At 44.4% G+C, this 13,391-nt stretch overlaps 1 protein-coding gene across 3 annotated transcripts in view; it reads left to right on the top strand.

Annotated features, from left to right (window-relative positions):
* The window catches only part of LOC137422041 (FH1/FH2 domain-containing protein 3), a 375,404-nt gene extending 362,552 nt beyond the window's left edge, over positions 1–12,852 (top strand). For all 3 annotated transcript variants that reach the window (XM_078772994.1, XM_078772993.1, XM_068108729.2), the window contains 3 exons: positions 1,360–1,567; positions 5,721–5,879; positions 11,883–12,852. In XM_078772994.1, coding sequence (XP_078629120.1) covers positions 1,360–1,567; positions 5,721–5,879; positions 11,883–11,965 — 450 coding nt within the window. In that variant the 3' untranslated portion in view covers positions 11,966–12,852. The remainder of the gene's footprint in view (positions 1–1,359; positions 1,568–5,720; positions 5,880–11,882) is intronic.
* The last annotated feature ends 539 nt before the right edge of the window (positions 12,853–13,391 follow it).

The following is a 13,391-nucleotide window of genomic DNA, read 5'->3' as shown; positions in this document are numbered from 1 at the left end:
ATCAGTGATTAATAAGGTGGCGCACCACTACCTGATGTCATTCTCAAAACATACCTGCGATTTTTTTCTACCCTCATTAACTCTACCTACCTCAACCCTTTTACCTGCAGATTTACTGTTTTCCCCCTCTCTTTCACCTCTTTTCCTGTTTGTTCATTCCCTCGGTTTTCTTGTCCAATTTGCCCTACCTGCCCCCCCTTTTACCTACGTATGTGTATAGACGCAAAATTTATTTTATACCATAATTAAAATACATTGAATTATGAATGAAGGAATAAACAATAATTCATCATTAGCAAATATATACGCAGTAAATCAATCATTCATCATTTTGGTTGTTGCCTTATTATCATTACGACATGTTTATTGACGTGAACAAAGAATTTTGATGTGAACATAAAATTTGTTTATTGACATGTCATCACACTACAACTCCAAAAATTGAGGTATACGGGGAGGGGGGGGAGGGGGGGAGAGTTCACCCCAAAATAAGCATTTGCTTTCTTCTCAGAAACTACACACACAATTTCGATAAAACTTGACCACAACCTTCACATTTGGTCACGGATTTAAAAATAATTAAAGTCTAAGGATTTAGTTTATCCTGCAGGACAAAAACAGGGGGTTTGATCCCCTAAAGTAGGTATTTTCTCTCTACTCCAAAACTACACACACAACTTTTATGAAACTTGATGACAATCTTCATCACCCTTGACGTAACAATGGCATTAGAAAAATCTGGGTCTGAGGGGGTCTATGGGGATTGGAGAGGGAAGCGGCAAGAGGGGTTGACCCCAAAAATGTTTTTTAAAATTTGTTTGTTTAAAGACTTATGATTGCGTTAGTGTGATTCGACATGCTTCGCTGTCTCCTAGTAACCATTGAAATTGGTTTAACATACCCTGATACTGTTTAAAATACCTTTAGTCATTGTAATACACTGCTTTATTATACCAGGTGAGTGCCCAGGGGTATTGCCCTTATTTTTAGTCAGAGCAGCTGTTATTCCAGCAGATGCTTACAGTCATTACATGGGCATGATCAAATGGAAGACCAAAGACTCCACTGGAGTCATCAGACGGAACCAGAAGTAGTCAAGAGCAAAGATGGAGACATCAGGAGGAACCTGGATAGGATTCAGGTTTCAGCCACTACTCCTTTACTCCCAAACCCCTGCACGTGCAGCCAAGTGAGCCTTAGAGAAATTTTATTTTGTAAGAATTCACTTCTCCCAAGACAGATAGATAAAGCAAGAGGCAAATTAAGAGTAACAGACATTTCAAATAAGAACAATTATAACACTTAAAAAGTCATCAACTGCACCTTTTCCATCTCTTTTATTTGTCGCCTCCTCTCCAGTCCGGTAGGTTCTCCTCAGAAAGTACAGCTGGCAGTTCTGCTCCTTTGCTGCCTATAGCTGGTCTTCGCCGTCTCCCAACGTCCGAGCAGAATCAAGAGCATGAGTCGATGACCGCAGTCCTGCAGGCATCGTTGGGACGTGGCACCACTTTGGGAGCCGTCACCAGCTCTCCCATACTTGGTGGAAGCCGTGGACGATCACGCCGTGGTGAGTATTGCCAGCAAACATGATTTGATATGTTAATCCTTCTCTAGTTCAATACGAAACCGTTCATAATGAAGGAGAGAAGAATAAATAAATTGGCTTTTAGCTTGGACATTTCACATCAGGGTTCCTCATGCTAGCTTTTCCTTTTGACCCTGCAAACTCATAGCATCAGATTCTGGATAAGAGCTTGATTCTTCTTCAAAATTGCTCAGAAAGGTAATTATTTACCAATTTTAATTAAAATCCGATATTCATTATTTGAGTAACATCAGGAAAGCATTTATCATTTTGTCTTTTATGAAACAATGATGATATGTCATGCCACATCTAGGGTCAGTATGCTCCTTTTGTTTAATTTATCATTCGAACAACAAAACTCCTAACTGGTGATCAGTAAAACAGAGACAAGGTGTTTGTGTGGCAGACGACATTTGTTGCTATCAGGTTGTGCATCAAGAACTGTGATGGGGTTCAATCTTTCTATCAGTGCCTTTCTGCCTTGTCAATATATATAATACTTTTTTTTAAATGTATATGTGTGTTTATTGTCCTGTTCCTAGGGATTAAAATCCTCCAAGGAAATGGATAGCCGAATGAGCTTTAATTCCGAGGCGTTCAGTCAAAAATGACAGTGTTCTTTACACGCGAGGGAAAGGAGAATGACGAACTTACCTTCACGGGTCCCACCGGACGTCCTCGAACCTGCGATAATTAACTCAAACCGACACGGAATTAAAATGTACAAAAATACCGGCTTTATTGAAGAAATGCCGATAACAAAAGAATGCACGACAAAATATAAAAATCCTAAATGAGGGACCTCCATACGGACTCAATTACAGACAAAGGGGAAAAATAAAAAAAATAAAAATGTGTAATTGTGACTTAGCTCTGGTCCCCCTGATCGTTCGGAATCGTCACAGGCCCTCCATCCTCGCGTGACAAAGCACCTTGCCGCGCAGCCTGTTGCAGGAACCGGGCCTCCCTGCGCAGTCCGCTCACTCCTGGCTCCGTGCGCGAAGCAAACAGGCCGCGCCCGCTCGGTCGCTCCAGCCGCGCTCGTCCTCACGATCGTCGAGACCTCCAATGTCCCTGGCGCAAGTGTGCTATAAAATGTTCACGTGGTTGTCAAGACGGCCCTCATGCGAGACCACAAGCGCGACTGCACAGCACCAATGTTCCAACGCAAGCGATAGTAAACCTCGACCATTCGCTATCAAATCCCGAAGCAGAGAGAAAGCTAAGAGAGATATAAAATTCCAACTGCACGCGATCAAATCCAGAAGCAGAGAGAGAAAATGTCGGCCCCCTACATCCTTTGTACTCAAGGCTCTGACGTCATCCGACGCCGCCCGTGCCTGCTCCAACCGGCGAGTCCCTCTTTTCGTTGCTCGACAATCCGAACCAATTACTGCTCTTCGGGGCGTGGCCTCACGGACCTCCTGTGCCTTTGTGTGGTGATTTGGCAGCTGGCAGTGCCAGCGGTAGTTGAATGTCTTGTTCCGGTTTCTTTTATTTAGTATCGTTTAATGTGCTATTGCCTGGCTTTGTGTGTGTGATGCATTGCCATAAGGAACAGAGGAAAAATAACAGAGGCAATTACATACAGGGGATTCATTACCCATAATCTCTTACTAATTAACATAACCCCACCCCTCTCATGGGGACACTTACACATTTACACGGCATACGGTCTACCGGATCCCTACTTATGATACATGGGGTTTCTTCTTCTTCACGACTGTCAGAACACACTGCCAATACAATTCTACCTGGCTCTAAGGTAGTCATTGTCTACCCCCCACAAACGTAACACAGCTACCTCCAAGGGAACTGTAGCTCCCTCCTGCAAGGTTCATTGCAGGCGCCACCGCCCCTGCCTTAACACTTACCCGACTCACACTTAATTAGCTTATGAAATAAATTAGGAGGGGCTGTGGGAAGCGAGCCGTAGCTAACTTACCTGTTCTCCTTAATGTTCTACACCACTTAAGAAACCATTCAAATATTTACACCGTTGATTCCTTGCTCCAAACTCCTTCTTCCCCCCCGCCAAGCCCCCCTTCAACTCTCGGCCCATGACAGCCAAACAGCTCCTTAGCTGTACGTCTCGGCGAAGAGGGCCCTACAGGGTTCTACACCATCGAGGCTCTCCCGGCCTCATAGTGTAGCAGCATAGCAAACCTGTTGTGCATTTTGTGATACAAGCACCAAATTTGGCACAAATGTACATTAATATGTTGCGAACATTTTCAGATATTGGGCCACTTGAAATTCCGTAATTTTTTTTTTCAAATTTTTTCAAATTTCGTAATTTCAAATTTTTCGGGTGACACCGTCACAATTTCGGTCTTCGAGGCCGGCCGATATAGTGGGGCGGCTTAGCCCAAATATTCAAAAGAATTGTGCATTTTGTGATACAAGCACCAAATTTGGCACAAATGTACATTAATATGTTGCGAACATTGTGTGGTCAGCAATGAAGACGAGAGTCTGAATTACATGTATGCAAAAGACCTTGTGAACCAGTGAAGCAAATACACGGGTAAGCATGAATTAAATCTAGGGCATGATATAATTTCCATGATGTTTACCTCTACACTCAATGGTGGAAGGAGGTAATGTTTTGATCCCAGCTTGTCTGTATGTCTGTTTGTCTGTTAGTCCACAAAATTCCAGACAAAGCTTGTAGTAGTGGTAGTTGTAGTGGTAGTGGTGATAACAGAAATTGTTATATAGAACTGAACTTATATTATTATTATATGCAGAAAATAACTTCATTTCTATATGCCCTGCAGTGGACAGGTTAATTGGTTTATGCACTGAAGGGGTCACCCTGGTGTGCACTGCTGTGTTCTGCCTCACTGAGTTGTTCAGGTATGATGTACTCAGCACAAGCTTCCGGTCGGCCCGGAGGTGGGGGTGCGGGGCCTGTCACGGAACGTCAAAACAAATGGCCTGCCGGGGCCGCCCAAAAGTCGGGCGTGAGGGGCGCGTCCACTAATGGAACGCCTCTCGCTTCCCAGATCGAGGGCCACGTGGTCAGGAAAACCTCGTCCCTTCCAGTCACACTTTGCCTATCGGCCGGCCTCGAAGACCGAAATTGTGACGGTGTCACCCGAAAAATTTGAAATTACGAAATTTGAAAAAATTTGAAAAAAAAATTACGGAATTTCAAGTGGCCCAATATCTGAAAATGTTCGCAACATATTAATGTACATTTGTGCCAAATTTGGTGCTTGTATCACAAAATGCACAATTCTTTTGAATATTTGGGCTAAGCCGCCCCACTACAGGCTCTCCTAGCCCCTTCCGGTTCACCAGGGGTCTACATACCCACTGGTCACCCACCAGACCCCCCTCTGACAGATTTCCAATTCCAGACACCACCAGCCGCCAGGGACAAATTACCTCAGGTGGGGGGGTCGCAGTCACCGCTCCTCCAAAATGTGATCCGTACCTACGGACACACACACCTTCCCCACCCACAAAATCCAAAATGACATTCCCTTCCCTGCTGCCATTTAATTCTCAAACACTGCAGTGCAAAAAGACAATTTGTGTTCCTACACTGCCATGGCATAGAGGATTTGCATATCTGGTCACCAAATTCAACCACCAAGTATTTGTGAGGTCAACACAGGCCAAATTTCTAAAATCCTCAATTTTCATCTGATTGACTTGAAATTTTAAGAGGATTTGCATACCCGGTCACTGAATTCAACTATCAATTATTTTTGAGGTCATCATAGGCCAACAACTTATTTTAGGGATTTCACAAGTATCATGCTATGCACAACATATTTCTTGTCGTAAATATTGTCGCAATTCAGCTGTTGGCCGCGATGAAAATATCAATGAAACCAATTATATTCTATTCTATTTTATATAATAAAATATTATCTCACTCCTCTCTCCCCATGCGTGATCGAGACAAATTCATAGACATAGTGCTGCTAAACTATATGTTTGTTTTACAATTCTTGTTTTGATTCGTGTTCATAACATTCAATTGTAATTACATTGTACCTCGATCATAAGCTGATGTTTGTGGACAGATACAGATCGACAGACAAACGCAACCAATTCCTTGTCCCCGCTTTCGCTCCACGCATGCAGGGTAATGATAACATCCAAATGCTGTACTCTACAGGGCGAGTGGCTACTGTTACGGCTACCGACGACTCTCCAATCGCTGCAGATGATGCTACGGATGAGATAATGGATCGTATCGTTCGTTCAGCAACTCAGGCTCCTTGTGCACGTGCTGCAACTCGGGAGCGCAGACGCTCACGTGCTAACCGCAAGTCACGTAAGTCAGATACTGATGGCAATATTGCAACTTCCATCATCCTGAACCATCTTCATCTGTTTACATTGTGGAAGGAAATGGAAAAAAATATTATTCTTCGATGAAAATGATCGTCAACAAATGTTGGACTCCTTTTCAGATAAATTTTTCTTGAGCACCTGCAAAGTAGGTTTTCAGGTGTAAATATTCATTGTCTTCTTTGTTTCTCAATCTCATCTTGCACCTTGTTTTTGCATCCACCTGATCAAGAAAAGTTCCTTTTTACACAGTCAACTTTATACAATATGCTCAGAAATCATTCATTTTAGAATCTGATATGAAAATGTCTAATTCGGCCTTCAAACTAATGACTAAATGGTCACATATGCCACCAGATTTTTAGCACTATGCCGAAAACATTTTTTCTTCTGTGCAGCATGTCTTTGTGTGAGCACATGGTATAATCACATGGTTGTGACCAAAGTGAACAGCGATGCGAGCGAATAAATTATAGGATCGATTTTATTTACAAAACTTGCTCGTTCGACAATTTGCTTTCTCAATTTGTTCTCTCAATTAATCTATGCCTAGTGTGCAAACTTGACTTGATGATATACATATGCTGCTGCAGGATGAAGGTCTCCTTAAGCGCAGTTCATTCTGTTCTCTTAGATTGTGATGCTCTGTTGAGGGATTTTACGAAACAAACATCTGCAAATGTTGAATCTATTTAATTTCTCACTTTGCCTATGCAAATTCACTTCCGGTGTGTATAGGCTCTCATACCGTTGAGGCTTCACTGGTGAACTTGAATTGCTCAGAAGATATTGACTGCATTCTTTACAATTTTTGGTTCATACAATTTTAGATTATGAGCCATATATATTACACACCATATTTATCGGCAATTTTCGACCTCCTCCATAACCTGGTGTTGGCTTAGCGGTTAGGGTGCGGCTTGGGATCCTAGGATCCTGGGTTCGAATCCCGGTCGATCGCTGAATTAACACCAGGGGGATTGACCTGTCATCCTTCTGAGGTCGGCAAATTGAGTACCAGTTCACTGGTAATTCCCTGTGTGTTGCAAGAGGCGACTAACAGGGTTGGCGGCAGGAAGGGCATCCGGCCATAAAACATTGCTTCAAAAAGGGGACCAAGGTGCCTGAAAAAGGCCAACCCCCTCCCTGCGGGGAAAAATGGCCTCTAAAGGTGGTTCTTTCTTCTTTCTTCTTCTCCGTAACACTGGGCCATCTAAAAACAAACCTTTTCATAGTCTGCTAGCGCCAATCATTGCATGGCCGCTCAATAATCCGCATTACTCGAAATCTCTATATATAATTAATGATTACAGAAAAGCATTTGTTGTCTTTATTTGTGAACTGTAATCAAATCAAATATTTTTCTTTACAGACTGATTTGCTTTTTTTTTTTTATATATATTTTTTGTATACATAATCGAGGCTCGTGAAAGAGCTAACATTTATCACACAAACAAATCAAACAGACAAACAAACAAAGTGTATAAAAAGGGGAGCGGTAGACAAGATGGGGAGAGAAGGGGAAGCACAGAAACACAACATTTGTGAGGGATATCGGGAACGTGTGGGAGGGAGAGGGCTTGGGGGGAGGCGGCGTGGGAGAAGGGGGGGGTGGGGTGGGAGAAGTATAAACACAAAGACACCAAGGACTTTCAGGAAAGAAGTTGGTATTTCAAAAAAGAGGATTTGGGGTGAAATTAGCGGGGGTAGAACAGATCAAGGTTTTCGATGGGGGAAGATAAGAGATGGTGGTGAACAGCTGTTTTAAAGACCTGGAGGGAGGAATGGGATTGAAGGGAGTGGGGTAGTTTGTTCCAGAGGCGGGAGAAAAGAGGAATGAAAGAGTGAAGGTGAGCAGAGAGTCTTGATTTTGGCAGTTTAACCATAAGAGGGTTGCAGGCAGATCTTGTGCGACCTTTAGGAATATTTGGGGGACAGAGCCCAGAGAGCTGGAGGAGCAAGGCTGGAGAGGAGTCGGCAGAAGCCAGAAAGACCACCAACCTGCCTGCGGTAAGTGAGTGAAAGGCCCTCGGAGGTAGCTTCATCACGGGAGATTCCAATGATTCTGCACACTTTGGTTTCAACAGCGTGAAGATGAGCTAGGTGTGAGGGAGGAGCACCAGCCCAGAGGGGAGAGCAGTAATCCATTGAGCTGCGGATGAAAGCCTTGTATGTGGTGAGGAGCTCAGGTGTGCCAAGGAAGGACTTCGCACAGCGGAGGATGCCTAGTCGGCAACTGGCTTTGGAGGCCAGATTTGAAATGTGGTTTTCCCAGGAAGGATCATGGCAGATAGTGAGACCCAAAAGCTTGAGTGACAGAACTTCTTGGAGAGGATTATTCAGAAAGTGGATGGGAGGGTTGTCCAGTCGGTCTTTTCGGAGAGACAATGTAAGAGAGTGAGATTTGTCAGGATTTAAAGACATGTTCCACTTGTTTGCCCAGTCAGTGATTTTGTCCAGGTCTGCAGAGGGTGAGGAAGCTGCAGACTGCCGATCTGAGGTATGAGGAATGGAGCGGCAGAGAGTGGAGTCATCAGGAAAGAGATAGAGAGGATTTTCAAGAGAGTCGGAGAGATCATTGATGAAGACCAGAAAAAGCACATGGCCCAGAACACTGCCTTGGGGAACTCCAGCCTGAACAGGAAGAGGAGATGAGAGAAACCCATTCAGGGCCACACATTGACTATGACGAGAGAGGAAGTCCGCCAGCCATGCGTGGAGATTTCCATGGATACCAAAGGAGGAGAGTTTGGTGAGCAGAGCGGGGTGCCAGACCGTATCGAAGGCACGTGATATATCGAGGGAGACAGCTCTAATTTCCTGTTTGGCATTGAGGAACTCCATCCATTGTTGAGACAGCAGAAGCAGCATGTCCAGAGTAGAGTGACCTGGTCTGAAACCAAATTGATGATCAGAGATCAAGCCATTGGAGAAGAGGAAAGATTTCATATCTGAAGCAATGATGGATCCCATGACTTTGCTGATAATTGGGAGAAGGCTGATTGGTCTGTAGTTACTAGGATCTGTTTTTGCACCTTTTTTGTGTAAAGCGGTGATGTTGGCTGATTTCCAAGCAGATGGCAGTTGACCTTAAGCAAAAGAGAGGGTGAAGAGAACAGAGAGAGGGAGTGAAAGAGCGGAAGAACAGGATTTTAGGACCCGTGGGCTGATGCCGTCAGGTCCAGTTGCAGAATCAGAGTCGAGGGTTGACAGAAACTTTTCCACCTTGTCAGGAGGAAAGGACACAGAGTCCAGGAGCAGCTGGGTACGACTGGGTACGGTGGGTACAGAGAGGGATGGGTTTGGGACACAAGATTTAGAGGCAAACACAGAGTTGAGGCATTCATCTTTTTCACGTGCGGAGTAAGCTGTGATGCGGAGTGCTGCGTGCGGAGTTTGAGGTAAGGGAGGGGATGGAGGGGGAACAAACACCAGAAACAGATTTGACCAGACGCCACCAGGATTTGGAAGAGTGAGACATAAGAGAGTTCGGTCTTGAGAACGGAGAGATATTGTTTCCTGGCTCTCCTGAGGGTGGACACACACTTGTTTCGGGCTTTGTGAAAGGAAATGAGATTTCCTTCCGTTGGATTTGCTTTCCAGGAGACGAAGGCAAGTTGTTTCTGGGCAACAGCCTCACCACAGGATTCCGTGTACCATGGACGGCAGGAGGGGTATGACAACTGAAGACGAGATGGGATAAATCTGTGCATGAGAGAGAGCAATTTACTTTGGAAGAATTCCCAGGATGAGTTGATGTCAGAGTTGGTTGAGATGGGAGACCAGTCCAGATGAGTGATGGCTGCTTGAAGACCGAGCCAGTTGGCCTGAGTGAAATGCCAGACTCGTCGACGCTGAGGAGGCTCCCTGAGAATGGTCAGAGAGATGTCCACTTTAACAAGCACATGATCAAATGAGCCGATTCGAGCAGAAGAAGAGCAGCGGACAATTTCAGGGAAGTTAGTCATAAGCAAGTCTAGAAGAGAAGATGCTCCATTGACTGAGATCCGGGTCGGGAAATTGACAGATTGTGTCAGTCCCAGTGAGTCGCAGAAGTCCTATGCTGAGGAGCCATGGCTGGTGAGAGAGGAACCCACACTCAGCCAACTGGCATGGTGACAATTGAAATCACCACATATGAGGAAGAGAGAGTTGGGATGAGTAGATAGAAGTTGGTCCATATTATCAGACAGCGAGATGTAGATGGAGTCATCACTGTTTGGTGGACGGTACAACACACATATGAACAAGAGGTGGGAGCGAAGGGGAAGCCGTAGCCAGAGGTATTCCTGGGGGTGAGGTGGAGAGAGGGCAGTGCAGGGCGAGTGAGAAAGAGAGTTTTTGATAAAGATAGCAACCCCACCTCCAGGACGAGGCTCAGGTCTATCATACCGGAGGAGGGAGTAACCCGGGAGAGATACTAAGGAATCAGAGACATCATGAAGGAGGAAGGTTTCTGTTCAGCAGATCACGTCTGGTTTGTCAGAAGCAACCTGTATGGAGAGATCAGTTAAGTTTGAACGAAGGCCCCGGATGTTTGAGGTCTGTACCGTTAATGAAGAGGAAGGGGGGGCATCGGATACAGAACAGGGGGGGGGGGAGGGTTAGGGTAAGATGTGGAAGAGGTAGGGAGAGCTGTTGGAGGTGTGTCAGAGATTTCAGAATAGCTCGGAGAAAGGGAAGGATGGGGCGGACAAAAGGTTCGATGGTGATTGGGTGAGGCACAGTGAGGTGTTATTTGAGGAGGGGGAAGAGCGAGGCAGAAGGAAATACAAAATTTGACTAGAAATATCTGCTACAAATACGGCAGATACTACAAATACGGCAGATTTGTCTGCTTGACTTCAAATATCCTATACGAGTGAGGTTCTCGTGCTACGGACAGGTGGGAGGGCAAATACAAACGGACAATGCAGAAATGGTGAATACCAAACCATAAACCAATAAATTCCACATTCCTGTGCCACCTTCAGTCAAACGTCAGACACGGACAGCCGGTTCGTGAAGAACCTGGGAAAAATTTACTGCGGTTGAATGTTTATATCTGCGGTCAATGGCAAAACTACAAATGGCGAATCCGCAAATGTCAAGGGTGGACATTCTCACATCATTTCCTCAATCTTTTTTATATTTTTATTCCAAACAGTATCATTCCAATCACAAATTAATACTATACTAATAATATAACAAAATACAATGTTACAAACACTCGTGAGGTTAACGGATATAGATGCCATTCTGATGTGATAACCAATAGAGACAAATCTGCCGGCTAGAAAGGGCGGATATGAAACACCTCGTACAGATCGAAACTCAATCATAATTTTTTTCAGAAATTTATGAAACCTCCGATCACCTTAGGATGGATAAAAGTGGCGTCGTTCAGATGGAAACCCAAAATCATAATTGCATTGAGATATTTATCGAACCAGCGAATGTTTTTGCCGAACCCATGATTGTTTTTACTTCCGGATCGGAAGCAGTTCATATGGATCGAAACTCAAAATCATAATTGTATTGAATTTATGAAACCTCCCACCCACCTTAGGACATCCGCTGGGACCCCAAACGGTTCCCTAGCAGGTTTGGTGAGGCTAGCCCCAAAACTGGTGGAGTAGTTCGAGGCCAGCAGACAGATGGCCGGACACTCCTGCTATAAAATATAGATATGGTGCACCCTGACATTTTTTTCTGGTGCAGCGAACATTTTAGTAAATGTAGGTAAAAAATGAAGATTGGTCATACTAGTGTGCTTACCAAAAACTGTTTAAGTTTGTGCCCTGCTGATTTTACAGCATTTTTTAAAATCACATAACTTCAATGCAGCAGTTCGGCCTGTGTTAGACTATGTCATAAAAAGGCAGAATTGGTGCCTGTCCGTGAGGATGTGCCGAGTTTGAGCAGTGAGAAATCATCCCTTGATGATTGGAAGATAATTATTTTCAACCCCCGTCCTTCTCTAATTCTTGTGTGAATGTCTTTTCAGTGCGACGAACGCTCAAGAGTGGCTTGACGCCGGAAGAAGCCAAAGCCCTCGGTCTTATGAACACCCCGGAAGTGCAAGTGTAACTATCGAGTGCGCAAGCGACTTTTTGGGTTCCATGGAAACATGGCTTCCTGGGCAGCGTGGGCATCAACGCTTCACCTTTTTGCCACCACAACTTATGGAGTTGGCGAGAATGGTCATCTTGTTGACGCGTACCTCTCTAAGCAAGCCACTTGTGGCTGGACAGTGTTTTCTTGAAAGTGCCCAAGATTTTAATTGTTGAACTGCGTACGCGTAGCTAAGCTCATCCGGCAAGCAAGACTCATGTTCCTGAGCGCCGAGCGCTCACTTTGATTTGCCTCTTGCTGCACTCCAAGGGCTCTTTTACACCTTTTGCCAGAAATGGCGAGACCGTGTGATGTACATGTATCTTGTTGGTTTGTACAGTTATCAAATGAGCTCTGCTAATAGGTACATTAAGGGACAATGTGTTGTCAGAAACTATTTTTATTGACAGAACTGGGACAATTGCAGACACTAAGGATTTCGGATTCCTGATTTTGAATTGCAGTTGGAATACGATCTGCTCCGTCACTCTGTTAATTACCAGCTTGATTTTCCACTTGGTAGCCATGTGGTTCTGGACACTATTTTGGCAAATGCTTTAAGGAGCGAAAACGTTGCTGCTGAAACTGTAATCACTCGAATTCTGAAACTTAGAATGGTGGCAGCAAGTGAGGGAAAAGATGAAATCGTCACTGAAAAGTTCACGTGCTTTTCTTGTTTCTTTTCCTATTGCAACTCAGTTTGAGCAAGAGTCAGAATCAAGGTCGAGACCCGAGGCTGAATGTACAACGCATGTTGTCTATGCGCTTCTGACTATGGCATCTGTACATTGTGTTGCTTGGCTCATACTCGCTTATTACACAACATGATAAATAAAGAAGTCCACATAGCGGTGTTGACATTGCCTTCTTGTATTGCTGTTTAATTGTCCAGGTCTGTAAGGGGTTGTAAGGTTTAATAAGTGAAACGTGTTCTGCACCACAAAACCACTACATTTCTATTATTGTAGAGATTTTTTTCCCTTTTTATGCCTCCGCCAACGACGTCGCCGGAGACGTTATGTTTTCAGGTTGTCCGTCCGGCTGTCCATCCGTCCGTCCGTGATAGGTTTCGTTACTGCGATAACCTGACAACGGCTAAAGGGATCTTAGTCAAACTTGGTGCAGGTATGTATAATGAGGTAAAGATGAACCGATTCGATTTTGGGGTCACGAGGTCAAAGGTCAGAGGTCATGTTGGGTAAAACTCCTGTTACCACGACAACTTGTGAACCAGTGATGGGATTCTGACCAGGTTTGGTAAACTTATGTAGAATGATGTAAAGATGAACTGATTCGATTTTGGGGTCAAGAGGTCAAAGGTCAAATCTGTAATAGGTCTATAATTTGAGAACGGCTGAAGTGATCCAATTCAAACTTAGTTCAGGTATGTATAATGATGTAA

The sequence above is a fragment of the Myxine glutinosa genome, chromosome 2, assembly GCF_964187855.1.
Source record: "Myxine glutinosa chromosome 2, kmMyxGlut1.1, whole genome shotgun sequence".
NCBI classification, from domain to species: Eukaryota; Metazoa; Chordata; class Myxini; order Myxiniformes; family Myxinidae; genus Myxine; species Myxine glutinosa.
Note: the sequence above shows the minus strand (reverse complement) of the source record. Positions and strands in the feature narration are given on the sequence as shown.